Genomic DNA, 27,734 nt, shown 5'->3' on the forward strand with positions numbered 1-27,734 from the left:
GCAAGGGCCCACTTCCGGCAGCCCGGACCCACTTCCGGCAGCCCCGCCCCGCTGGCGCGCTGCGCGCTCTGCTCCCGGGGCCGAAGGGGCGGAGGTAGGGGTGACGGAGCTCTCAAATAACCTCATTACGCTGTAGCCAAGAGCGTGTAAGTGCAACTACTGCTGCCCGCACTCCACGTCGGTGACAGGCCAATCGCGTAGACCGTGTCCCTTGCCCTCAGGCCGTACTACTCGGCCCTCCTCACTGCGCCCCTCCCCTCCTCACTCCGCTCCTCCCTTTACGCTCTCCTCGCCCTCCCCTCCGGTGGTCAGCCCGCCCCATCCAGGTCTCTTCATCCTCCTCCTCCCCCCTCCCTCGCCCCGCCCCTCCCTCATCGCCTCCCCCGCTTCCAGTAAGTCCAGCGAAGCCGAGCGGCGGAGTCGAACGGAAACGAACGAGCACAGTCCGCCTAGCGGACTAGAGGCTCCGGACGTCCTACCTCGGCCCAGCTAGCCGAGCGGGGCGGGGCGGAGCCGGGCCGGACGGAGCCGGGTGGGGCCGAGTTGGGCCGAGCCGGTTCGGACGGGGCGGAGCGCTGGGGCCGAGCTTAAGCAGTCTCCACGGCTATGAAGCGGGACCGGCTCGGGCGCTTCCTGTCGCCCGCGGCGTCCCGGCAGCGCGGGAGTTCGGGCCGCGGTAGTTGTGGCGGAGGCCGGGTCCGGGGCCGCCCCGCCCGCAGCGGTCCCGACGTGGCCGAGGCGGCTGCTGTGGTGGCGGCGCGGCTGGGCTGGGGCCCGGCGCGGCCCTGCGGGGACGCGGGCGAGGACGGCGCAGACGAGGCAGGTGGGTCCGGCCGTCCGGTCGCGAGGGGCGGCGGATGGGACCCCTGTGACCGTAGAGTGCCCTCGGTGGCCACCGGGACCCCGCGGGACCCCCCGGCCCAGGGTGTCTCAGAAAGCGGACTAGGCCTCCCGGCTGGGAGAGGTGAGGCGGCCTCCCCGGGACGCCGCAGCTGCGCGGGGTGCTCTTTCGCAACACAGCTGACCCGTCAGCTCCCCTCAGAGCTTGAGGAGTAGTATAGTGCTCGAGTCGTGCCGTCTGTCGGGCAGGCCTGGTTTCAGTCGTGGTTTTGCCCTGTGCTTTTAGGATAATGGCTGAATCTCTCAGGGCCTCAGCTTCCTCTTCGTTAAAACAGAACTAAGGATTAAGCATAGGAGTTCCTTGCCCCCCCCGCCTGACGGACTGTAATGGGGGTTAATATGCACTTGGTCTTAGTGTCATGCTTTTGCCCCCTCAGAAAAGACTTCAAGCTGCTCTCCTATAATCCCGGGGCAGAGAGGCAGGGGCATCGTCTACTCCTGCAGTCAGGAGTAGAGACCCCCTGGAAAGCAGTGTGTGGACGTGACTCCTTCGCTTCTGGCCTCAGGGGAGTGGTGTGAAGAGGAATGAAGTTTCCAGCTCAGTTTATGACGGTTCCATAGCTGTGGAGGCATTTATATACTCAAACTTTTTTTTTGAGAAAAAAATTTGATATATAGTTGGCACATAACATGATGTTGCTTTCAGGTATGCTAGCTAACACCCATCACCACTCCAAGTTAGCAGTCTTTTTCCCTTGTGATAAGAACTTATAGGATCAACTTTAAAGAGCTCTTAGCAATTTTCAGATATACACAAAAGTATTATATTGTAGACGACGTCACCAGGACGTGCTTTATAACTAGAAGTTTGCACCTTTTGATCACTGCACACCGCATTTCAGCACCTCACTCCCCTTCTTTCAACTAACAATATATCTTTTCTGTAATCATTAGTTCATGATTTTCTCTTTTTGTAGATTCCACATGTTAGTAACATCATATGGTATTTATCCTACTCCATCTGACTGATTTCACTTAGTATAATGCTAATAATGTCTATCTTTGTCATCGGAAATGGCAGAATTTTCTTGTTTTCTAATAGCTGAGTAAATATTCCATTGAGTATATATGCCACTTTGTTTATACATTCATACATTGATATACACTTTGGTTGTTTCCATACCTTGGGTATCATAAATAATGCTGTAGTGTATATAGGGGTGCATGCACGTACCTTTTCAAGTTAGTTTTCATTTCCTTAGGATAAATACCGAGCAGTGGAATTGCTGGACTGTATAGTAGTTTTATTTTTAACTTTTTGAGGAATCTCTGTACTGTTTTCCATAGTGGCTGCACCAAGTTACATTCTCACTAACTGTACAAGGGTTCGCTTTTCTGCACATCCTCACCAACACTTGTAATTACTTGTCTTTTTGATGATGGCCATTCTGATAGGTGGGAGGTAAATGTCTCATTGTGGGATTTTTTTTTTTTCTTCATTGTTTTGATTTGCATTTCCCTCAGTACCCTTGCCTGGAAAATCCCATGGATGGAGGAGCCTGGTGGGCTGCAATCCATGGGGTTGCTAAGAGTCTGACATGACCGAGCGACTTCACTTTCACTTTTCACTTTCATGCATTGGAGAAGGAAATGGCAACCCACTCCAGTGTTCTTGCCTGGAGAATCCCAGGGACGGGGGAGCCTGGGGGGCTGCCGTCTATGGGGTCGCACAGAGTCGGACACGACTGAAGTGACTTAGCATGAAGTAATGTTGACCACCTTTTCATACACCTGTTGGTTATTTGCACATCTTCTTTAGAAAGAGGTCTCTTCAGAGCCTTTGCTCATTTTAAAAATCAGATTATTTTTGTTATTGAGTTGTATGAGTTCTTTACATATTTTGATTATTAACCCCCTATGTGATACATAACTGGTGAATATTTTTTCCTATTCAGTAGGTTGCCTTTTCATTTTGTTGATGGTTTTCTTTGCTGTGCAGAAACGTTTTAGTTTGACATAGTCCCATTTATTTATTTTTGCCTTTGTTGCCTTTGCTTTTGGTGTCAATCCAAAAAATCATCTTCAAGACCGATGTCAGGGAGCTAACTATTATGTTTTGTTACATCGAAGTTTTATGGTCTTTCAAGTCTTTAAATCATTTTGAGTTGAGTATGGTATAAGATGGTCTAGTTTCATTCTTTTGCATATGGCTGTCCAGTTTTCTCAACACTATTTGTTGAAGAGACTGTCCTTTCCCCATTGTATCTTGGCTTATTTGTTGTAGATTAATTGGTTATATATACATGACTTTATTTCTGTACTGTCAATTCTGTTTCATTAGCTTATGTGTTAATTTTTTTTTTTTAACTAAAAATATTTATTTAGGTGTGTTGGGTCTTAGTTGTGGCATGCAGGATCTGTGATATTTGTTGCAGTATGTGGGATCTTTAGTTGTGGCAAGTTCCCTGACCAGGGATTGAATCTTGGCCACTTATAATAGGAACGCGGAGTCTTAGCCACTGGACCATCAGTGAAGTCCCTTTATGTGCCTCTGTTTATGCCAGTACTGTACTGTTTTAATTATTGTAGCTTTGTATTATAGTTTGACAGAGAAGGCAATGGCACCCCACTCCAGTACTCTTACCTGGAAAATCCCATGGGCGGAGAAGCCTGGTAGGCTGCAGTCCATGGGGTCGCGAAGAGTCGGACACGACTGAGCGACTTGACTTTCACTTTTCTTTTGTTTTTTTGTTTTTTTTTTTTTTTTGACTTTCACTTTTCACTTTCATGCATTGGAGAAGGAAATGGCAACCCACTCCAGTGTTCTTGCCTGGAGAATCCCAGGGACGGGGGAGCCCGGTGGGCTGCTGTCTATGGGGTCCCACAGAGTCGGACACGACTGAAGTGACTTAGCAGCAGCAGCAGTATAGTTTGAAATCAGGAAGCATGATGCCTTCAATTTTGTGGTTCTTTCTCAGAATTGCTTTGGTTGTTCAGGGTCTTTATTGGTTTCATATAAATTTTAAGATTGTTTTATTTTTGTGAAAAATACCAATGAGATTTTGATAGGGGTTGTTTTGAATTTGTAGATCACTTTGGGGAGTATAGACATTTTAACACTGTCTTGTTAATTAATGTCAATTGTCTTATTATTTGATGTCAATTAATTATTCCAATCCATGGTCATGGACTACTTATTTGTGGTTTCAATTTTTTTTTGTCAGTGTCTTATAGGTGTCAGTGTACAGGTCTTTCATCTCTTTGGTTATATTTATTCATAGGTATTTTATTCTTTTTGATAAAATTGTAAATCTGATTATTTTCTTAATTTCTAATAGTTTTTTATTAGTATATGGAAATCAACTTTTATATATTGATTTTGTATTCTATAACTGAATTTGCTTATTCTAACAGTTTTTCTGGTGGAGTCTTACAGAATTTTCTATATGTAATATTATACACAAACAGATTGTCTTCTGTCTGTATGATGTGAGTGGTTTTTATTTTTCTTGCCTAATTGCTTTGGCCAGAATGTCCAGTACTGTGTTGAATAAAAATGGTGAGAGTGGGAATCCTTGTTTTGTTCCTGATCTTAGAAGAAAGCTTTTAGCTCTTTACCATTGAGTATGATGTTAGCTTGGGGCTTGTCATGTATGGCTCTTATTATGTGGTGGTATTTTCTATCTGTATACAGTTTATTGAGGATTTTATCATGAATGGATATTGAATTTTGTCCACTACTTATTTCTCCATTTATTGAGAGGAGTATGATTTTTATTTTGTTAATGTGTGTCACATGAATTGATTCGGGAAGGTTGAGCCATCCTTGCCTCCCTGGAATACATTCCAGCTGATCATTGTGCATGATCTTTTAAATTAAGTGTTGAGTTCAGTTTGCTGTTACTTTGTTTAAGACTTGTACATCTATGTTTATTAAAAATAAATATTATTTTATTTTCTTGTTGTGTCCTTGTCTGGTTTTAGTATTAGAGCAATACTGGCTTTGTTTTGGAGGCATTTAGAGTTCTTTGAAAGGATTTTCCACTCAGAAGACCCTCCACTGGCCATTCTCCCAAAAGACTGTGTGTTCATCTGGGAGCTTGGAGCCAGAGCCCTGCCTCTGGCCCAGACCTGGACTTGTATCTAAGGGGCGTGTCTGGGGAGGTCCCACTCCAGGAGCTGGGGCGGGGGGCTGGTGGAGTGTGGATCTCACTTCGCCTGGGAGCTGTGTTCTGCATGCCTGACTTCATGTTTCCTGTGCTTGCCCAGGAACAGCCCGGGCCCTGGCCATGGGGCACTGTCGCCTTTGTCATGGGAAGTTCTCCTCCCGGAGTCTCCGCAGCATCTCCGGCAGGGCACCTGGGGAGAGCTCAGAAAGGCCACCCCCTGGGGACCGTGTTTTCATCCGGGATTTCCAGCGCCTCCTGGGCGTGGCTGTCCACCAGGACCCAGCTCTGTCCCAGTTTATCTGCAAGAACTGCCATGCCCAGTTCTACCAGTGCCACGGCCTCCTCACATCTTTCCTGCAGCGAGTCAATGTTCCCCCGACAGGCCGCCGGAAGCCTTGTGCAAAGTAGGCGCCCCTTCCCTCCTTTGCTGGGGGCGTGCAGGAGACCCTGTGAACAGGGCTGCATGGGCACAGGGCAGCCCGGGTGCCTGGTGAGGCAGACACTCATGAGCACCAGTGCGCTGGGTGTGTCGGGAGACTGACCGGAGAGCACAGGGCGGGGAGGGCCTGGTGGGTGGCCTTGGAGGAAAAGGCTCAGCCTGCACACACAGTGGCCACTGGGCCCCATGCTTGCTCTTGGTGAGCAGCCCTGCTCCTTTGCAGGGTCGGTGTCCAGCCACGGATGGGGCCAGAGGAGGGAGCGTGTGTGGGTGAGTGCGCCCCCAGGGTGGGGTGCAGGGTGGGTGGGAGGCGGGGGGACCCAGATGCTGACTGGCCACGGGCTGGCGTCTCTCTGCCTCTCCTCAGTGGACCTGATTGCTTCGAGCCCCCAGGGCCTGCGTGGCTTGGTGGGGTGGGTGCACAGACACGCGGCCGGCTGCGGGGCCCTACCTAGCCTCCAGAGGACGCTGTCCTCCGAGTACTGTGGTGTCATCCGGGCCATGTGGGGCTGCGACCAGGGCCATGACTACACCATGGACGCCGACTCCAGCTGCGGGGCCCTCTTGCTGGACAGTGCTTTGGGTGTCAAGTGGACGTGGGACAAGGATTCAGCCCCGCGACTCCCCCAGCATCGGGGGTTCAACCCCACTGGGGCTGCCCCTCAGAGCTCCCAAGGCAAAGCAGCTGCGGCTGGGGCTGAAACCGAGACACTCCCCAGCATGGACACAAGCCGGCTTCCTTCAGATGGTGACCCAGTGGGGCCGGGGCCGGGCCCCCCGTCTCAGCCAAGCCTCCCCCCGGGTGGGGCCCCAGGTAGGCGGCTCCTCTGGGCTATTTGACCAGTATTCCTGGTCCTGAGCCGGGCAGGGCCCTTGGCAAGAAGTGGGTGTTGTGGTGGTAGCAGTGGTATCATACGCAGAGGGGCAGTATAGTAACCAAGGCAGCCCTGGCACCGCCTCATGTGCGTCTGACAGCAGAGGGGCTGAAGACCCCGTTTGAGCGCCTTCCTTCAAGGCATGCTCACCTGCGATCCAGGTGTTCCTCCAAGCCTGCTTTGGGCCAGGGCACAGAGGGAGGAAGAGCCTGGGCCTTTGTGGGGCATGAAGGCAGCTGGGGTCAGGGGTTGTCCCGAGCCAGTGCAGGTCACTGCCTGGGCCTGTCAGTGCCCTGTGGGGCCTGATCCTGTGGCCCTGTGTGTTGGGTGCAGCTGTTCACCAACGTGGTATTAGAAGGGCTGGGCCGGCTTCCTACCCACGTCTCTGAGCTTCCATGTGGGTGCCAGGCTGCTCCTGTGAGTGATGTTTGCCACCGGATGGTTCAAAGTGAGGCAGTACTCATGCTGGAGGGCTTCACTGTTCTTAGAACTGCTTGGAGTTTTGAACTGTGTGCCTGCAGTACTTGGATACCAATGATCTTTTTCGATGTTCTGAAGCATCCCAGAGTGACTGGATCTGAACCTCTGGGGCAGGGCTGGATTTGCTGCTGTTGCTACTGTTGGCAGGACATGGGGGTGGCATGGTGGGTTTGGCTATGCAGGCCTTGTGGGCGGGGGCGCCAGGAGGTGAGTGGATTTGGAGGCATAGGAACCCTAGGCGCCCTGTCATGCCTGTGGGGAGCACTACCACGCTGTTCCCTGGGGTGACAGGTGACTGGAGTCTTGTTCTTTGTTTCCCAGGGCAATTGGGTGAGAAGCAGGTTCCATCTCCAACCTCGGATGATCGGGTAAAAGACGAGTTCAGTGACCTTTCTGAGGGGTGAGAGAAGAGTGGGTTTACATAGCCTAACATTCCTCCTTGGCAACCCAACGCCACCATCCCAGGGGCTGCAGCCTGGCTCTCACTGGCCTCCCACTTTCTCTGTTGGGAGGAGGGGAGTGGTAGGGGGTGCTTAACAGGCTTCCATTTTTGATTGGGGGCACTTCGGACCTGATGGAGCTGCACAGGGGGCCCAGCCAGGTGTGGACATCACTCTATTTAGATGGTCCTCTGGCTGCTGGCTCATCTCCGCCTCCAAGGCTGAGTTTTATGCCAACCCCAGATGTTACTAGAACAGAAGCCAGCCTCTGGCTGTTTATCATGGTGTTTGTGGTGTGGAGTGGAGGACAGACCTTCTAGAGTCAGGCAGGACCACCTGTCTGCTCCTGGGGCCACCCCCTTCCCCGTCTCCAAGATCAAATCTCTCAGGGTGGAGGCCGCACGCCAGCTGACCTTTCCACCCTGCCTTGTGCACTGTGGCTGGACCACAGATGTACTTTGTCCAAACAAGTAGAACGACAGCGTGATTTTTGGTGCCAGTGACAGATGACCCAGGTGTTGGAGGAGAACCAGTGGGTGCCAGAAATCCACCCCCCACCCCAGGTCAGGAGGCTGTGGCTGTCCTCCAGCCACCAGCCATCCTTGGGCCTTTCTCTGTGGGGAGGGTGGCAGCCTGTAGGGGCAGCTGAGGCATGCCAGCCAGGCTCTGTCTGCAGACTAGCAGAGCTTATGTCGTGACTCACATTTTAGGGTAGAGATTACAGACATGCAGATCTTTTTCAGGTCTTTGTTACCCTTTGAAATCACTGACAGCTGGCCTGTCATTTGGGCAGGTGTTTCTAGTTACGGGAGTGAGGTGACATTCTAAAAGCCCAGTTTCTGCGAAGCTACCTCTTGTGAGGGTCTTCCCCTCTGCCTGGGGCCCCGTAGGCTGACTTTCTGAGTTTGGGGTCCTGGTGTGATGAGAGGCATGGCTTACCAGGGATCCTCAGCCTGTGACCCTGGTTTTCCCTTTCTTTTAGGAGATGGTATTAGAGTATTGGGGATTTTAGGCCTTCTGAGAAGTAAAACATGTAGTGTGGGGATCCACATGGTGTTAGACAGGAAGTTTCACTGCCTCCGTCACCTGCTCCAGAGCATTGCTGAAGGTTCTCTTCTTTCCTAGAGATTTCCTGAGTGAAGATGAAAATGACAAGAAGCAGAACACCCAGTCCTCGGATGAGTCCTTTGAGCCGTACCCAGGAAAGAAGTAAGGGGATGGTGGTGCCATGAGCTCCCCGGGGTTTGGGAGGTGTCCAGTGGGTGACCTGGAGATCTGAGCCTGCCCCGGGGGCAGCGGGGACCACACAGTAGCTTTCCCCTGTCTGCCTTGGTCAGCACACGCTCTGCTTCTCTAATGGCCTGACCTCACCAGCCCAGTGAAGGGTGGTTTCTGGGTAGCCCAGGACTTTCCCAGTTCAGCACAGGGACCTGGCCTAGTGCAGCACTGTGAATGTGATCCGTCCACCCACCTGTATCTGCTCTGGTTGCCTCTGGTCCCCCACTCGCCTTCTGCCCTCTGTGCCCAGGGCCTTGGCGACATGGCCACCTGGCCCTGCAGTTGCTCCGGGTCTACCTCTGGCCCTGATCCCTTGTTGAGGCAGCCCACCTCCCACAGGGTTTTGTGTTCTTGCTCTGTGGGTGCTGGCAGAGGAGGCTGGTTATCACTGTGTCACCCTGGGCCCAGGAACACCCAAACGCCTCGTTAGTAGATGCCCAGCTTGGGCCTTTGATGTAGAATGAAACCACACCATCAGCCAGGAAAGTGCAAAACAAAATGGAGAAGCAGGCACAACTTCCTTTTTCCTTTGTGGGTGGAGACAAGAGAGGCGGTGGCTTGGGAGTCCCCAGTTGGGATGTGGGACTGGGTCACAGCCCTTAAGCGGGCCTGAGTGAACAGATGCTGCTGGGCCAGAGGGGGCGTCAGGAGGGCCAGGATGGAGGGGCCAGGTCTGCTGCAGCAGGAGCCCTTGCTCTCCACCCTGATCTCCATGAGCCCACCTCTTAAGTCCTGCTGCCAGCAGTCCTAGGGCAACTGGCATGGGGTTAGGAGAGGGAGAGGCCCTGCCCTGCCCTGCTCCAGGTGGAGACGGCACGCAGGCGGCCCCCCTGCCCTGGGTTTCTGGGAGGGCGCACAGACACTGCAATAGGACGGGACACATCAGGTATGTGTTCAGAAAGAAAGTGGAGTCGCTCGGTTGTGTCCGACTCTTTGCGACCCCATGGACTGCAGCCTGCCAGGCTCCTCCATCCATGGGATTTTCCAGGCAAGAGTACTGGAGTGGGTTGCCATTTCCTTCTCCAGGGGATCTTCCCAACCCAGGGATTGAATCCAGGTCTCCCACATTGCAGGCAGACGCTTTACCATCTGAGCCACCAGGGAAGCTGCAATGTGTTCAGAGGCCTTGGTCAGATGGAACGTTAGTGGAAGTTGTACCTGTTGGAGGCTGGAGCTCTGGGCTCATCCCTGACGGCCTCTTGGTGCCTCCAGCACCACAACACGAATGCCTGCTGACGTCCTAGGATGTGGCCTAGGTCCATGTGACCTTGCAGCAGACGTGCCTGTCGAGGTCCTCAGCCACACAGACAGAAGGGGACACCAGCTGCCGGGGCTCCCACAGGAGCCTGAGTGGCCACTGGAAGGAAGAGCACCAGCAGCCCCAAGTTGGGCCTGTGAGCGCCATCCTCCCACGCCTGCAGGGACCCCAGCCCCTTGTCCTTCAGGGACGCACTGGGAGACATGGAGGCTGCTCCTGCTCTCAAGGAGCATGTGATGTGGTGCGAGCACCGGGCATGGCTGAGCTCTCACTAGGTGCCTGAGCGGCACAGCAGCGGAGGGTGGAGGCCAGGACCGTGGCCGGGTGGCAAAGAATAGTCATAGACAAAGAAGGGGAGGAGCAGCCTGTGCAGTTGTTGAAAAGGTTCTTGTTAATATTACTGTTTGAAGAGGAAAACAGCTGTTCATGTTTTTATTTGTGGTAAATTAATACACAGCAAAGGTTACTGTTTTACCATTTTTTAAGTGTACAGTTCACTCCCGTTTCAGAACTTTTACAATGTTGTGGTACCATCAGCACTGTTTCCAGACTTTCACCATCCCAAACGCATCCTCATGAAGCAGTGAATTCCCTGTCTGCCCCTCAGGCCCTGCCCACTCCTAGTGTAGGTATCCATTCTGGGGACTGTGTGTGTCTCTTTCCCACTGGCTTCTTTCACTCAGAATAGGGTTTTTGAGATTCATGCATGTTGTGACCTGTCAGTTTGATTCCTTTCTATAAGGTCCTATTAAAGGGACTTTCCTGGTGGTCTAGTGGTTAGGATGCCACATTTCCACTGCTGGGGACATGGGTTTGATCCCTGGTCGGGTTGTCATGCAGCACATGGTATGGAGGGACCACATTTTGGCTGCTGTCAATGGTGCTAGAAAGGTTGGTGTAACAATTACCTGTTTGAGACCTGTTTTTGATTCTTTGGGTCCTATGGTACTTTTAACTTTCTGAGGAACTGCCATAGTTTTCTACAGCAGCTGCACATTCTACATTTCCTGCTGCCGATGTACAGGGGTTCTGATTTCTACACATCCTCACCAAATCTTGTTATTTTAGGTCCTGCTAGTGGATATTAAGTAGTATCTCATTGTCATTTTGATTTGCATTTCCCTAGTGACAGTGATGTTAAGTAGCTTTTCATGTTTGTATCATCTTTGGGGAAATGTCTGTCCAAGTTCTTTGTGTTTTAACTAAGTTGTTTGGTTTTTTTGCCACTGAACTGTAGAATATATTTTGCCCTTTTTTCACTGTCTTGAAGTCCAGTGTTCCTGTTTTTACTTTTTTAGTTTACTGTGCTTTTGGTGTCATATTCAGGAGAAACCATTACCAAGTCTAAGGTCATGGAAGATTTACCCATAAGAGTTTCACAGTTTTCACTTAGATTTAGGTCTTTGATCCATTTGAGTTACTTCTGTGTATGGTGTGAGGTACAGATCGACCCCACTCTTGCATGTGGATATGTGATTGTCCCAGCACCTTTTGTTGAACAGACTGTCCTTTCCCTAGTGAGTGGTCTTGCTACCTTTGTCAAAAGTTAGTCGATTGTACTTGCAGGGGTTTATTTCTGGTCTCTGTTTCTCGGTATGTCTGTCTGTCTTTATGCCAGTACCATGCTGCTTTGATTACCGTAGCTTTGTAGTAAATTTTGGAATTAGGAAGTGTGAATCCTTCAGCTTTGTTGTCTTTCAAACTTGTGTGGCTATTCAATGTCCTTTGAAATTCCATGTGAAACTTAGGATTTTTTTTCTACTTTGTAAAAAAAACACAGAATTTTTATAGGGATTGAATGTATAGATTGCTTTGGAAGATTATTGCCATCTTTACAGTTTTAAGTTTTCCAGTTCATGAATATGTTTCTACTTGCTTAGGTCTTAATTTTCACAGCATTTTCATAGTTTTGTGTACCAGTCTAACTTTTTAAGTTTACTCCTAAGTATCTTATTTCTTTTGATGCTATAAAAAATGAATAGTTTTCTTAATTTCCTTTTTTGGACCATTCATTTTAAGTGTGTAGGAACAGGACTGGGTTTTAATGTGATTTTTCCACCCTGCAACTTTGCTTAATTTTTCTGTGTAGGTTCTTTAAGGTTTTCTACATATAACATCATGGCATCGTGAATAGAGGTAATTTTCTTTCCTGTTAATTTAGATGCCTTTTTCTTTGCCTAATGGCTCTGGCTAGGACTTTTAGTGCTGTGTTGAGAACTGATGAAAGTGGGCATCTCTGTCTTCCTTCTGATATTAGAGGAAAAGCTTTCAGTTGTTGACCATCGAGGATTGTGTCAGCAGTGGCTTGTCATTATGGCTCTAGAAGTTGACTTCTGTTCCTGACAGATTTCCTTACATTCCTGGATCTAAGAAGAGGTGTGCATGTCTCTTTAAGACTTTGAAGGACACCAAGGGGGAAGCTGCTCTGTTTGGCCTGGTCCTCAGGGCCCTGTGAGACTGGCTGAGGTGCACAACCCCATGCTTGGAAGACAAGGTCCCCACTGCCTAGGGTCTGCAGTAGGGGGACAGCAGTGGGTGTGGAGCTCCCCACTGGTTGCTGAGGGTCTCCTGGCAGGTCCCAGGAGAGTGGATCTGGATCTTCTTTCTAGCTTCCCCCACTCCACTATTTTCCCTGGTGTCTCCAAAGTTGTGTTTTGGTGTGACAACAGGGAGTGACACTTGGCCCTGAAGGCCCACTCCTGGGTCCTGAGGTGGCAGAGCAGGGCCTCCACCTCCCCACAGAGTCTTTTTAGCTCTGGTGGCCAAGCGTCAGTGTGAAGGCCAGGTGGTCAGCATGGGGACTGGAGGCTAGCTCTGGAAATCCAAAGAAACTACCTCAGTGTTTAAAGAAAAATGAGCACTGTGTATGCAAAAGGTCAGAAACATCACTGACCAGTGTTGTCTTTTCTTCCAGGGTGTCTGGTAGGAAGAGTGAAAGCAAAGAAGCCAAGAAGTCAGAAGAACCAAAAATCCGAAAGAAACCTGGGCCTAAGCCGGGCTGGAAGGGCAAGCCACGGTGTGAGAGGTGAGGGGCTGGAGCGGGGGTTGCACAGCCTGTGGGGGCCGTGGCTCCACGTGTGCTCTGCATTGCAGGGAGGAACTGCCCACCATCTACAAGTGTCCGCACCAGGGCTGCACGGCCGTGTACCGCGGGGCCGACGGCATGAAGGTGAGGGGGCTCCCAGGAGAGCGCACCCCCAGCTCTGCTGACAGGGCCTGCCTGGGTCTGTGCCTTCGCTGGGAGGAGGCACGTGCGCTGCTCTGGGGTGTTGGCCATGCCAGGGGACTCACGCCCCTGGTCCCTCCCACAGAAGCATGTCAAGGAGCACCACGAGGAGGTCCGGGAGAGGCCCTGCCCACACCCCGGCTGCAACAAGGTGTTCATGATTGACCGCTACCTGCAGCGCCACGTCAAGCTCATCCACACAGGTGTGTCCCCTCCCCTGCAGATGGGGCTCCCGGGAACTGACACTGAAGAAACCCTGGTGCTGTCCTGTGAGTTTATTGTGGTCTGTTTTACATCATTGTGTGTGTCAGTTGCTTAGTCGTGTCTGACTCTTTGCGACCCCATGGACTATAGCCCACCAGGCTCCTTTGTCCATGGGATTCTCCAGGCAAGAGTACTGGAGCGGGTTGCCATTTCCTTCTCCATTTACATCATCACTGGAAGAAAATGGTATATGCTTTTCAGATTATAAAAGTAACCCAAAGCACAGGGAAGGTGGCGCCCGTGATCAGCGCCTTCAGCGTGTGAGGTTGCTACCGCTCCTCTCTGAACACGCGTCCACGGCCTTGGACTCGTGTGTGCCAATGCTCGTCACTGCTGTTCTGCCCAGAAGGCAGCTCTCCCGACCTGCAGCCCCCATGTCCAGATAGTCCATCCTAAACGATATCTTTGCTCTGTTGATCTTTGTACAAACGACTGACTTCCTCACTCTGATTTGCCCACTTAATGGCTGGCTCACAGTCCCTTGGTTTCACAGCATTTCATGCTGTGAGTGTTCTTGTCTGTTAGTCCAGACACAGTAATTCCCTGGTGTCGGGTCAAGCTGTTGTAACTCAGTCTGACCACAGTCGTGACCACGAGCAGTTTTTATTTTCAGCACAGAACAGTCTAGACCTCACAGTTTCAGGACGATTGCTCCTAGTCACGGAGGAGCCTGCCTGTGCGGCTGCGTCACATGTTGGTAGGCGTGCAGTGACGTAGGAGAGAAGCATGTGGTCTTGCTCCAGGTGCATGGCTGGGGGTGTGACGTTCAAGTTTTGTTGAAAAGCTCTTGTAAGACTGACTGCCACAGTGGGTACCCCTGTGGTGGGGACAGTCCTTAGAGTAGGAGTAGCTGTAATCAGTCATCTGTGAAATTGCACTGATTGGGCTTCCTCTTAAGAATTGGTGCTCCAGAAAATAGGTTTAGGGAAACATGCTACAGCCAAGTGACGTGGGTCAGAGCTGTGTCACCTGTGAGTCAGGTGCTTGGGCACCAAGGGGACAGTGTCAGGGCCTGTGGTCACTCCCTATCTGGTCCCCAGAGGTGCGGAACTACATCTGCGATGAGTGTGGACAGACCTTCAAGCAGCGGAAGCACCTCCTGGTCCACCAGATGCGCCACTCGGGAGCCAAGCCTCTGCAGTAAGTGGGGGGTGGTGGCCCTCCCACTGGCAGCACCCTGGCCCTGGCTCACTGCCCCCATCCCATAGGTGTGAGGTCTGCGGGTTCCAGTGCCGGCAGCGGGCATCCCTGAAGTACCACATGACCAAGCACAAGGCTGAGACAGAGCTGGACTTTGCCTGTGACCAGTGTGGCCGGCGGTTTGAGAAGGCACACAACCTCAACGTGCACATGTCTATGGTGCACCCGCTGACGCAGGCCCCGGAGGCCCCGCCCCGGCCCGCAGCAGGGCAGGTGGTGAAGGCTGAGCCCACCTGAGGGCCTGCCTGCCCCAAGCTCGGGTGGTGACTGAGGTTCCGGCCTGTGCGCAGAGTGGTGCCCTGATGTACCCCCACTATGCGTGCTGGTGGTGATGGTTCAGTCTACGGCTCCGGGGTCTTGTGGCCTCTGCTCTGGGACCAGCAGTTTCTTCTCCTATAACCAGAGTGACTTGGGCCAGATGCAGATTTTAGAGAACTGATTCCTCTTCCCCACTAAAGCAATTGAGATTTGTAACCCACTTTCCAGGGCAACAAGAGCTCCATGTCATGCTTGTAATAAATTATTTACCGAGGAACTGGGCAGTGCCCTGTGCAGATCGGGTCAGAAGAGTTGGGGCTCCTGGGAGAGATCGGGGTCCAGCACAGCCTGCCGCCTGCTCAGGAGGGCAGCACTCACTTCCGGGTCACAATCTCCACTCTCAGCCAGCAGCTGCAACAAAGCCCACATGCTGGGCCCGTTCTGCCCCCGTCCCTCCCGGGCCTGGATGCTGGATGCCAGCTTTCCCCAAGGCGTCCAGCATCCTCACGTCACACGGTGACATGGACCTAAACACAGACACCGCGGTGAGCACCTGGGGGTTACCTCTGCCACGTGCAAGAAGCTCCTTTCTGGGCACCGAGGTATCAATTGCAGCAGAAACAGACGGGCATTTGTTATCAGGCTTACGGGGTCACCCTAGAAAGAAGATGGGCAGTGCCAAGGTCAGGGTGCCCACAGCTGTGAACTGTGCCAGGAGCATCACCCTGGTCTGTCTGGAGATGGGGCCTGGCCCTGCACCTGCCTGAGTTGGGAGCTCCCCATCATGGGCCACAGTCCAGATTGCACCGGTCTCCCCGGCCACAAAGAGGCCAACGAGCTTCAGGTACATGTTGAGAGCAACGTGCAGGAAGGCATCTTCTGTGAGGAGGGCATCCTCGTCAAAGTAGGGAAGGAGGCTGAAGGCAGACACAGGTGTCAGGTGACGACCTCACACGTCTGACTGGGGCTGGTGGCAGGCAGCAGGGGCGCAGCCTCTCCGTCTTGAAGGACCCCTGCTGTGTCTCCCCTGACCTCCAGGCCCTGAGGGTTACCTGTAGAAGGCGACCGGCAGCAGCCTGACCTGGTGGTCGGGGGCCAGGCCAAGGAGGGTGCGCCCCAGGGGGACATCTGCAAAACCAAGAGGCTTGTCAGCAGCGCGGGATCCTCCCATAGTGTCAGGGTCTCCAGGAGTTGTGTGCCTGCTGACCCAGAGGTGGCAACCTCACGCCACAGACTAGGGGGTAGGGGCTGGGTCTCTGAAATCCTCAGGGCTCCACTAAATTATTAAGTGAATCTGCATACTTAACCAAGAACATAAAGTTGCAAAAATGAGTTTTTAAAGTGAGCCCCAAGGAGGGCTCCTGCATAATCATTTGAAAGTTCCTTCTGAAGAGGACTGAGTCGGCTGCAGTCTGACCTGCTCCCGCCAGAGGGCTGGGGGCCAGCACAGACATGGCTGGCAGCCTCTGGATCTCTCACCCGCCTCCGTCAGCTGAAAGACCAGCAGCCAGGAAATCCTCCTCCTCTGCAGACACCCCAAGATGTCCGCACAGATGTCCAGAGCCCTCAGGGAACCAATGGCCTGTGACCCACAGAAAAACAGGAGAACTCAAAGGTGACAGTGGGCAAGGAGGGGGTGTCTACCTGGGGCCCTGCACAGACCCTCAGGGTACAGGGTCTGAAGGGAGACCCCACAGGGCAGGCCCATGGCCTGGGGTTTTCTCTCCTGAGAAAGTTTTTGCCCCAAAGGTACCACACCTCCCCTGCTCAAGAGACCCAACTTAGGAGGTCTGTGGGGAAATGGGGATCCATGGTTTCAAGCGCCCTGGGGGCAGGAGCTCACCACCCTGTCCAATGTGGGAGAGGGTCTGACTTACCTGTGGAGTCAGATATGAAGAGAGCAGGCCCATCAAGGAAAAGAAAAACAGGGAAACGAACAGCTACAAATGAAAACACATCCGCTTACAACATTAGACTACCTGTATTCTGTCCCTGAGAGTAACTATAAGTAAAAAACATTCCTCACTAATTGAGTGTTTATAGGCCTAGGTTAGAAATCTTTAGGGGAATCTTCGCAGGAATAAAATTTCCAATCGCTTTTAGAGAATTTAATGGGTTATAAACAATTACTGCTTGGCGCCCATCTCTGTGGGTCTGTCAGGGGACAGTGGTCTGGAAGATACGGAGCCACTAAAAGCCTTCCAACAAAAACAGCCTGAAAAGTCTAAGAACAGATGCTCCCTGGGACTCTGTTACTTGAAATTCTAATCACTCAAACCCCACACAGCTCAGCAGTTGTTGTCAGGCAGGTGTATACAGCCTGAGCTTCTGGGGAGCTCTGGGTTTTAGAGAATCGGGTTCAGCTGGGTGCACCATGGCAGCTCCCAGTGGGGACATCAGCCTGCCCTCCGAGCAGCCCTCCTCCATCCAGCCCTGGTCTCAGCGAGCAGCTGAATGGGGTATAGGTACCTTGATGAGTGCCAGCCAGCCCTAACTGCCCCCTCCTAGGGATTATGGGGAGGATAAACAGGTCAAATAAAAGCAGTTGAGAGTTAACCTGAAAGTAAGTCTTATCAAACCTGTACACCCAGGAAGGTTTGCTTCCAAATAAAGTCACAAGGACCCCAAACACTTATGTGTCCTTGAAAAGCACAATGTGTTAGATGAACCCTGAGAGAAAGTGACCCTCAAGGAAGAGCGTCTCATCCTTGCCTCCTCTCCTTGGCCATCCAGCTTCCCCAGCTCCTGCCGGAAGCTCTCCTTCCTGGCCCGTTGAATCGCAAAGTGCAGGGCAGCCGCGCAGAGCCAGGACGGGCCAGGTGCGGGGGACGGTGTGAGGGGGGAGGACACGCTGCACAGACAAGAGGAGTGTATTACCACAGGAACCCCTGCTCCCAACCTGGCTCTGCACAGACTGGCCCTATGCCCTGGACACAGGAAGCGGTGCAGCTTGCAGGGGGTCTCAGCTTTGTCAGGAGGGTGTGGAACGCAGGGTCGCCTGGAGCCCTTGCCCCGACCCCCTTCCCCCAATTCCCCAGAATCTACACCAGCCTCCCACACAACCCCTGCCCCAATTGCACTGTGATGTTCAAGGTCCTTCAGCAGGTTAAAACGGACAAAAGTGAAAAACAATAAGTGCAGTGATTTAAGAAACTCCTGCTCTCTATATGATTAGAGTCAGTGGGCAGACTGGCTTTCCTTGTTTTCTGAGGTTTCCGGCATCCCTAATTCTTTGTGGGTGCCTGAGGGATGGAAATGGTCACAGAGGAAAATGTAAGGAGGCTGGAGAGGGCCAGCGATCCTCTCTGTGACCGTTAGGAGGGCACCCACTGGGAAGTAAGAGGAGATGGGTAGGTAAACACTGCACCTTGCAGGGACTGTCCAGAGGCCTCTCCAGCTCCCGAGATGCTGGGCAGGTCAACAAGAGCGTGCGCCCATACTCACCTCTCAGCGAAGAGGTGGGCCTCCTGCAGCTTCCGCAGCTCTGCAGGGAGCGGGCTCTGGGACCACCTCCTCCACCGGCAGTGCAGCTCGGGCTCCAGGCTCGACCACCACAGCTCATGGGAGAGAACGGGCACCGACAGTCATTCCCCACCACCAGGACTCTTTGGAGACCTCAGTGACCCTGACCATCTGGGCAGGACACGTCCACCTGCTGGCTGACACCCACCCCCCCCGAGCCTGCCTCTGCTCATCTAGTGCTTCCTAACCACAAGGACAGTGTCTCATCTACGGCCCAACACAACTCATCCTCAGAGGACGCACGGTTGTCCAGGGAGCTCGGCATAGGACATGCTGCTCTGAAAGAATGGGGCTGTGTCCTCCCTCCTGACAAAACGAGAAGGGTTGAGAAAGCCCACAAGGGAGCCCCTCCTGAGGAACTTCGGAACGCCATGCAGAGGCCGGGCTGCAGGGGCCGAGCCGGCAGCTCCAGCCCAGAGCACACAGTGTGAACGACTCCTGTCGCTTGCTCTGGTACGGATGGACTCCTGTGACCCTGTCCTCCCACTCCAGTTCTCTCCCCACTGCTCCCGGCCATCTTCTCCTGACTTAACACCCACTGTGCCTGGGATCACACAGCCAGGAAGCCCTAGATGGACGTGCAGCCCCAGCCACACTGACCCTCATGGCACCTCACCAGGCCTGGGAGCTCCCGCAAGAAGATGGCAGGCCTACCAGAGCAGAGGTGAGCAGCAGGGGGCACTGGGTCTGGCAGGCGGTCAGGGCCAAGTCGGCTGCCAGGGATGGGTCTCTGCTTCGTGCACAGGTGTTGAGGAGCCCCTGGGGGAGGAGATGCCCACCACTGGGTTTGCACGTGGACCCTGGGAACCATTGTATACACAAGGGCCAGGCCAGAGGTCTGAGCAGTGACACGGGAGGGGTGGAGGGAACTGGAATTACCCTGAAGAAGTGGGCGGTGATGTCGTGGGTGAGGGCACCATCATGGGAGAAGTTCCTCTGCAAGATAGTAGAGGCTGGTGAGGAAGGAAGGCGGTGGACGGGGGTGGGCGGCCATGTGCTGTCCCTCCTCCCCCAGCACCTGGCTGCTTTCACAGGCCGTTCTCAGAGCTTGAGGGGGAACAGCCTCCAGAACGAACTTGAACAGAAAATCTCACCTCATTTCTGTTGCTCCCCAGTTACCCTATAAGCTCCACACAGATGACCAGAACCTCAGATCAACCTCCAACCACATGGTGCAATTTTACAAAGCCTCCTGCGGTGGGCACAGCACCTCCCTGTCCCTGACTGTGCACAAGTAAGGGAGGGCACCCTTTGGAGCCTGAAGAGCCAGGTGTGGGCACTGTCTGGCTTTTGTGCCCAGAGGTGAAGCGGGCAGGTCGGTCAGCACTTCTGGGGCCCAAACTGCTAACCTGGGGAAGCTTCTGTGAAGGAGTCGTGTTCCAGAGAGGGCACTGGCCCCAGTCTCTGGCCTTGCCGCCAGTGTCCAACAGGGTGAAGGACTCCCTGTGGCTCCAAGTGCCACAGCCTATCCTCAGTGACCTGCTGCAGGTGGGACTTATACCGAGACCGCTGGCTCCATGTAACCACAGATGCACTCCTGAACTTTCCCCAGAACTAGTCTACGGTGCCCACATGGCCCCCAGCCCCGCACCTGACCTTGCTCGCTCCACACCTACCAACTCTGAGTTGACCAAGTGGAAGAAATCAGTGCAGCTGGGGGCGGCCGGCTGCTCCGCACGGGGGCTGCTGACCAGCATGGAGGGGGGCAGGCCAAGGAGGGTGCTGGGAGGACAGAGGTGTGGACAGTCACCCCCGAGAGCAATGCTTGGAGCAGTAGCCACCCTCCCAGCCTGTTGGGAACTGGCCCTAGTCTGCGGCCCATCCCTCCCTGGAGGGCCTGGGCTCCTGTGCTGCTGGGTCCACAGACACCACTGTGCTTCCCCAAAGCAGCCATGCAGTTTCATGATGACCCAGGGTGGGAGCAGTGTTCGAACCAACGAGCTCACTAGCCTGGGAAGGATGTCAACTCACAGCTCAGTTGTGATGAAGCTGCTGTGAGGACCCCTGAGCCCACATTCGATGTGAAGCCTTTGAACTGAAGGGATCCTGGGCCCAGACCCTGCTCTCCAGGGGACTCCCGGGGAGAGGCCAGCCCAGAGACCCGCAACTAGAGGGAAGAGAAGCCAAAGTGGGGAGAGACCCTGGGACACGACCGTGTTACCGTTTGCAGGTGAGCAGCTCCCGCTGTCTCTGGAGGCGGCTGGCCATGTCCCACCCGTGAGTCAGGGCCTGGAGGCGTCTGCGGAAAACTCCAAAGAGAAAGTGTCCGTGGGGAGCAGCGTGGCCGAGGGGCGCAGGGCCCTGCTCCAGGTCAGCAGCCATCTCCTGGAGACGGCAGCAGATGAAGAGCACCCGTCTCCTTATCATTCTGTCACACGCGACCTCTAACCCCACGACTCCTGCCGCGGCCGCCCTCCCAGGTACTTTCTTCCACTTCCCGTTACGATGGACGCAGAGGACACACGTCCCTTTTGTGTGGAGTGTTAGGATCTCCCTTTCATCCTCCACATTTTCTAAATTCAGGCACTTTTAAAGAGAGATAGCGGGAATTCCAGATCCCATAAGACAGAGCTGTGTCGGCATGTCCACAGTTACAGACTCCCAGTGTACAGCTGGCGAGAAGGACAGGCCTGGTCTGCCCTCTGACCCCAGAGCCCACTCTCAGGAGATCTGGGCAGCAGCATGCTGACAGAAAGGCACTTTTCACTGCAGGACGAGAACCTGAAGGGCTTCTGCACCCTTCTCAGTGTTCCTGCCTCAGTGACAAGTGACCCAGGAAACAGAAGGGACTGTATTCCAAACTCTCAATACTCAGCCAAGTGGAGGGTTATTTATATCAGTTCTCAAGAGTCTGACCTCCTAGCGCAGCACCCAGAGTTAAAGAGCAGAGAATGGGAGTAGCAACCAAGTTACTACTGAAGTCCATATTTTTACTTCCTGTTTTCAAATCTTAAATGTCCTAAAGCCTGGAGATGCTTCCTGTATTTCATCTTTCATTTTTGTGTTCCTTTGACGTTCATGGTGACATGAGTTCACAGAACACATGGTCTCTGGTCTGAGTGACCATGTCTGTGACTCAGGCTTTCATTCTGCTTAGAACAGGCATCTGGACTCACTGGATACTCAATAAATATCATGATAGCACATGGCTTCGATGCAGTGGACACACTGAGTTTTGCATTTTCTAACTCACCTGCAATCTGGAAAAAATGTCCCGATTTCCTTTGCAGCCACTGAGAACCAAATCAGAATTCTCTGAGTGATGATGACTCCTCGAACTGAAATGAAAACACACTGAAAGCCTCCTTAGTGTCTCCTATCTATGCTGGGCTACCTCTTCTTCTGCCTCCAGTATGGCCTGTAGTCACAGGGCCAGGGAGTACCCAGGGACCACAGCGCACGCACAGTGCCCCAGCAATAGCACAAAGCCAGCAACCAGCTCCAGTGACACATCAAAATGATTACACAACCAACTGGGATTTATCCTAAGAATGCAACGTTGGCTTAATATGCAAAAATCAATTAATGCAATAAACGTGAGTAAAATAGAAAACCAAAACCCACACAGATAAAACATTAAGTTCAACACCATCTCATGACTAAAAAAATAAACTAACTAGGAGTAAAAGGGACCTTCCTCAACCTGGCAAAGGGCATTTATGAAGAACCCACAGTTCACATTGTACTCAATGACGACAGACTGAAAACTGTTCTCCCAAGACCAGGACCAGGACAAAGTGTCTGTTCCTACTGCCTCCAGTGAGCATTGCACTGTAAAGTTCTAGACAGGACAACTCAGCAAATAAATCAGCACATAAAAGTCATTTGGATTGGAAAGGAAAAGGTTAAACCATCTCTATTCACAGATGACAAGACCTTATATATAGAAAAATCATAAAAAATTAACAATAAAAAGTCATCTGAGCAAATAAGCGAAATTAAAGCAATGATCCCATTTACAATGGTGCTAAAAAAAAAAAATACTGCAGAATAAATTTAATCAAGGAGATGCAAGACTTGCACACTGAAAACTATAAAACACTGTTGAAAAATATCAAAGATGACCTAAACAAATGGAAGGACCCAAACTGATAAACAGATACAGTGCAGTCATTATCAGAATCCCAGCTCATTTTGTACAAATTGATAAGCTGATCCTAAAAATCCAGATGGAGCTGCAAGGGCTCCAGAACAATCTTGATAAAGAAGGACAAAGTTAGCGGACCCATGTCTTCCAATTTTACTTCCTTGTTTATTTTTTGGCTGCACCGTACAGTTTGTGGGACCGTAGTTACCCAAGGCAATGGCACCCCACTCCAGTACTCTTGCCTGGAAAATCCCACGGACGGAGGAGCCTGGTAGGCTGCAGTCCATGGGGTCACGAAGAGTCGGACACAACTGAGCGACTTCACTTTCACGCACTGGAGAAGGAAATGGCAACCCACTCCAGTGTTCTTGCCTGGAGAATCCCAGCGATGGGGGAGCCTGGTGGGCTGCCGTCTATGGGGTCGCACAGAGTCAGACATGACTGAAGCGACTTAGCAGCAGCAGCAGTTACCCAAGGATTGAACCCAGGCCCTTAGCAGTAAAAGCGTGGAGTCCTAACCACTGGACTGCCAGAGAATTCCCACATTTTCCAGTTTTAAAACTTATTACAAAGCTATAGTAATCAAAATAGTGTGGTCCTGGCATAAGGATAGATGTAAAGATAAGCAGAACAGAGTTGAGAGTCCAGAAGTAAACTCTCACACATATGGTGAGTGGACTTTTGACAAGAGTAACAAGACCATTCAATGGGGAAAGAACAGTCTTTTCAGCAAAAAGGGCAATTGGACATTCACATCCAAAAGAATGGGGCTGGATCTCTACCTCACATCTTACAAAAAATTTACTCAACAGACTTCCCTGGTGGTTCAGTGGTTAAGAATCTGCCTTGCGGGGATGTGGGTTCCATGCCTAGTCAAGAAACTAAGATCCCACATGCCGAGGCACAACTGAGCCTGTGGGCTGTGACTGGAAAGTCTGTGTGCCTCAACTACGACCTGATGCAGTCAAATAAATAAATTTAGGGGAAAAAAAAGTAACTCAAAATGGATCAAAGGCCCAAAAGCTAAAACTAAAAACAGATGAATATGGCTTCTTCAAAATGTAAAACTTATATGAATCAAAGTACTCTATTAAGGGAGTGAACCAATGACTTTAAGGGATGGGAGAAAGCATCTGTGATTCACGTGTCTCAGGGGACCTGGCATCTGGACTATATAAAGAACCCTTAAGACTCAACAAACAAATAGCCCAATTGTAAACGGGCAAACGATCTGATCAGACATCTGTCCAAAAAAGATAAATAAATGGTCAACACTGTGAGCCATCAGGGAAAAGTAAATCAAAACCATAACAAGATAACACCACATATCACCTGGACACAGCATATGTCCCCAACCAGGAGGACGATGAGACTGAACAGGCCGTGTCAGACGCCCACAGCCTGCACGGCCCAGACGGGACTGGGAAGGCCTGCCTCTCGTGGCAGCCAGTCCACACTGGTACTTCCTGCACTGTGGGTGGTGACACTGGCACCCACCACCTACTAGACCTTTTATTCTCCTCACGTTTGCTGACCAGGTGATGCACAGAGAAAAAGATGATACCAAAAGCTTGCCTTCACTGCGAAGATTCAAACTTGTTATCAGATATGTCCAAATGTGTGGACCGAGAGAAATAAAAACATTCTTAGAGCTACCAAAATCAAAACACACATGCCTCTGGGCACCAACGTTCCTAACCTTTGGCAGAAGTCCATGAGCACGTCGACCAGGGTGGTGCAAGCAGCTTCCAGGTCTCCATCGCAGCCACCGGTGGCAGAGGGCATGGGGAGGAAGTGCTGGTGGATGGCCCACTGCTGGAAGTCCTGCCTACAATGCAAATGCCAGTGTCTGTGCCTAGGGAGGCCGCCTCAGCTGGAGGGGTTGGGGACTGCAGGTGCACGGCTGTTGAGCTGGGGGCAGAGGGGGCGTCTGTACTGGCTGGTCCAGCAGCAGAGCATCCAGATGTGGACCAGGCTCCACAGTGCTAAGACCACAGCACTGGCAGCCACCAGTGCTGCAGTCTGCCCCCACAGGGAGACCAGAACCCGAGCAGGGCCTCGGCCACGACCACAAGAGGAAGGGGGCACTGCAGTGAGGAGTAAGAAAGGAGGCCCCAACCTGACTCCTCACCGACAGCACAGTGGCCTGAGGGAGAGCTAAGAAGGCGTACTCTGGAGCTGCACGCCAGGACGCTGGAGAGGAGGGAGGCCCCGGGCCCATGAGCATAGGAAGGAAGTGCTCAGGAAGCAAGCCGGGCACAAAGCTGATAGGTGGGAGCGCCCCACCAGCCCCTCCACCCCCACCCTCCGAGCTGCAGAGGCATTGTCGTCACTCCCACTCCTGTTTGCCGTCATCCCTAAGCCTACTTGTTCCACCAGAATCTGACACCACGTCACAGCATCTCCATGTGCGGGAACGTCTCTGACCACACCACAGATGGCGGCCTGAGGACAGCCACCCCTGCTGCGAAGCCCCTCAGCACACACCTGAGCCCCAAACAGCATACCTTATGGCTCAGCCATCTCGTTCACCCGCCCCGAGACCCACAGGGGCCCCGGGACCCACAGGGCTCAGACCCCAATTTGCTCACTCCTGTTGCCACGCCTTGAAGCCAGCAATTGGTGAAGCCATGCCCACCCTCCCCCTCCTTGGCTGACACCAGCTGAGATCTTTGTGGCTCCCTGACCATGGCCCTCTGGGGCTCAGACTCTTTGTTCCTCACCCGGCAGCACCTGCTCCCACAGCCCTGCTGTATCTCCCTGCCTGCCTCCGGGCTGCAGTCCCTCAGTAGGAGTGCCCACTCAGGGCCAATGGGGCAGAAGCGCAGGCGGGGAGCCCCGTCTGTTTTGTTCACGCTACATCCCTAGCTCCCAGAACATTCTAGAAGTATCTGCCAAACCACAGGAGCTCAGGAAGTATTCCTTGAATAATAGAATGAATAAAATTATATTCACAGACTATACTATAACAGACTGTATGTTAAGCTGAACATTAAATTGAGGATATCAAAAAATAAATAAATAAATAAATTGAGGATATCATGACACAAAACAGTGTAACGTTTTAAAGGGCAGATCCTTTAAGCACTTACCTTTCTGTATCTGAAAGAGAATCAACTTCAGGCTGAATTTCTATTTCCAGTTGTAACCAGTCTCTATAAGTCAACTGAGAGAAAAAGCTCAAGTGACCACCATGCCAAGGACGGTGCACAGGAGCCACAGGGCGGGCTGTGAATGTGGCTCTCATGGCAGCTGGAGGTCTCCTGTGTCTCGGACCCTCTCGCCACTTCCCAGTGTTAGACAGGGAGCTTGGCATGAAGCCCCAAGAACCAGTCATTTAACCCTGAAAGTGAAGCTAACTGAAACTTTTCAAACTGGTCTTCAACTGCATCCTCCACATTGCTGCCTGGCTCTGGACAGATCGTGGCATCTGCATAACTCGTTTCAGCTCACCGAATTGGGCATATAACATGAAGCTTCCAGCAGTTGCACAGCACTCGCCCTGTCTTTAAATTCTGGGGCAGCTCACACGTCCACAGAGACCAACCTCAAAACCTCACACTGCGTGTAGCAGGTGTCCCAGGAAGGGGACTGCAGGACGTACCTGGAGCCCCTCCTGCTTGAGCAGTTCCTTCAGGGCTCTTTGCTTCCACAGGCAGAGCGCGGCTCTCCGCCAGTCCACGGAGGGCAGGCACAGGGGCCTCCAGGGTAGGCTGGCCGGGTCCTCCTGAGACGGGGGGTCTCGAGCTTCTGGGAACCATCTGAACATGAGGAACTGGAACTGAAAAAAGCCAGTGGCGTGTGTGCTGTGAGGCTGGCCATGCTCGGCTGGCAGTGGGGAGCCCCTGCTCTTCAGATGGCACTTCAGGGGGCAGCAGCTCTGACTGCACATGTGAGGCCGCTGTGTCCTGCAGCCATGCTCAGCCGTCCCCTGAGGCTTGCTGGCACTGGGGTCTGTGTGAGATGCTCCCAGGTGATGGACAAGCCACCTGTCTTTCCTTAGGAGACAGAAACCCCTGCCCTGTGCTGCCGGAGTCACAGGCAGCACAAGAGGACCATGGCAGCTTGGGACCTGAGGTGGGCTTCCTCTTCTGGGAAGCCACTCCCCCTGACCTGCCCCAATCCCACACTGTGAAACTGTGGTACCAGCCCCCAGGCTGCTCCTGACAAGGCAGCTCCCAGCAGGGCCCAGGAGTCGAACACCGAGCCTGGAACTGAGAAGCAGGCTCACTGCCCAGGGGACAGGCTCCCTGGAACTCTGCACGTGCCGCAACCCCGGCTCCCGCTGGAACAGACAGCCCTGCCACCCTTGACACAGAATCCCAACACGCAGTCTCCAGGGCTATCTTTAGAGGAAGTATAGGGTGCCTCTTTACCTGGGAAGACGCTACTTATGACTACTGAGCCAATTTTATAAACGGGAGGGACATCTGTGGTTCACCTTACACCCCCTTCTCTTAACTCAGCCAGTGAGAAAAGGCAGAAGGCGGTGGCTCCCAGGAGAGAGCCCGCCACAGACCAAGGCGGTGCTGAGCACGAGATGGAGGCCACACAGCCTCGGGCCAGAGACCCGTAGAAAACAGGAACTCGGCCGAGAAAGGAACCCAGAAGACTCACCTTTTTTATAAGGCCAGGAGACAGACAGCTGTGCAGAAGCTCATGTGACTGGGAAAACTTACACAAGGAATAAGAAATTGCTGCTGTAGAAAATCTGAAAATAGAAAACGGAAATTATAACACAGAAACAGGATCCACACAAAATACAGGGTGGAAGTCAGCATGAGTCACATGAAGTGAACCAAGGGCATCCAGCACCCCCACCCCACCCCCTAGTAATGCATCTTGGAAAATGTAAACACGCAAGCACTCCACGTAAGGGCTTGCTTCCCCAGCATGTTGGGGAGGGCGTGCTCCGTGAGGTTCATGAGCATGACCACACATTGTTTGCCGTTCCTGCCTATAAGGACCTCCAAGCCAGGGAGAAGTGGGTCCAGTTGCAGCCTCAGCTCTGCCCACCATGGTGGCTCAGACGAGTCGGGCAGAGGCTAGAGGCCAGCAGGGAGTCTGGGTAGTGAGGACAGGGCCTGATTCCCGGGGGCCTCATTAGTGAGAGCTGCTCCTGTGCTTGGCTCTCCCTGTCTGCTGACGTCAGCTAAGTCCGCAAGCCAAGACCCTGCCCCTGCCAACATCCCTCCCACCAGAGTCTGGCTTCTGTCCTGACTTCAGTCTGTTCACGTCAGCAGCTGCAGAAAGCCCCAGGTCTCTGCCATGGGGTGGCCACTCTCACCCCAGCCATCTCTCACACCTGCCAAGCCTGGTGCTGGGCTCCCTGCAATGGCTGGGTCCTGGGAGAGGTTCTGGCACTTTGTGTGCAGTGACGGGACAGCCATGCGTGCAG

General features: G+C 52.8%; 2 protein-coding genes across 9 annotated transcripts in view; one reads left to right on the top strand and one right to left on the bottom strand.

Moving 5' to 3' along the window:
• The first annotated feature begins 569 nt into the window (after positions 1-569).
• Positions 570-15,004, top strand: ZNF276 (zinc finger protein 276). 2 transcript variants are annotated; one of them, XM_002694768.6, is made up of 11 exons: positions 570-823; positions 5,110-5,413; positions 5,672-5,718; positions 5,816-6,262; positions 7,125-7,203; positions 8,369-8,452; positions 12,694-12,804; positions 12,873-12,948; positions 13,091-13,208; positions 14,310-14,409; positions 14,478-15,004. In XM_002694768.6, exons 1-11 carry the CDS (start codon positions 607-609, stop codon positions 14,704-14,706), a joined length of 1,812 nt encoding a protein of 603 aa, XP_002694814.1. In that variant the 5' UTR covers positions 570-606; the 3' UTR covers positions 14,707-15,004. The 2 variants fall into 2 exon arrangements, with proteins under 2 accessions (XP_002694814.1, XP_005218842.1); XM_005218785.5 differs by having other exon boundaries at positions 12,694-12,795.
• The window catches only part of FANCA (FA complementation group A), a 39,268-nt gene continuing 24,799 nt past the window's right edge, over positions 13,266-27,734 (bottom strand). Inside the window, exons 27-44 of one of the 7 annotated variants that reach the window (XM_059876961.1) lie at positions 26,954-27,047; positions 25,941-26,117; positions 25,429-25,502; positions 24,036-24,164; positions 21,443-21,527; positions 20,411-20,574; positions 19,866-19,971; positions 19,129-19,185; positions 18,904-19,008; positions 18,172-18,284; positions 17,440-17,578; positions 16,605-16,667; positions 16,207-16,309; positions 15,780-15,855; positions 15,491-15,644; positions 15,292-15,384; positions 14,998-15,138; positions 13,266-14,862 (exon numbers count right to left, since the gene is read on the bottom strand). In XM_059876961.1, coding sequence (XP_059732944.1) covers positions 15,031-15,138; positions 15,292-15,384; positions 15,491-15,644; positions 15,780-15,855; positions 16,207-16,309; positions 16,605-16,667; positions 17,440-17,578; positions 18,172-18,284; positions 18,904-19,008; positions 19,129-19,185; positions 19,866-19,971; positions 20,411-20,574; positions 21,443-21,527; positions 24,036-24,164; positions 25,429-25,502; positions 25,941-26,117; positions 26,954-27,047 — 1,840 coding nt within the window. In that variant the 3' untranslated portion in view covers positions 13,266-14,862; positions 14,998-15,030. Of the gene's footprint in view, positions 15,139-15,280; positions 15,385-15,490; positions 15,856-16,206; positions 16,310-16,604; positions 16,668-17,439; positions 17,579-18,171; positions 18,285-18,903; positions 19,009-19,128; positions 19,186-19,865; positions 19,972-20,410; positions 20,575-21,442; positions 21,528-24,035; positions 24,165-25,428; positions 25,503-25,940; positions 26,118-26,953; positions 27,048-27,734 lie in introns of those variants that run through there. The other 6 variants (XM_024978560.2, NM_001206603.1, XM_024978561.2 and 3 more) reach the window with 6 other exon arrangements.

Source organism: Bos taurus, chromosome 18, assembly GCF_002263795.3.
Source record: "Bos taurus isolate L1 Dominette 01449 registration number 42190680 breed Hereford chromosome 18, ARS-UCD2.0, whole genome shotgun sequence".
Lineage (NCBI taxonomy): Eukaryota > Metazoa > Chordata > Mammalia > Artiodactyla > Bovidae > Bos > Bos taurus.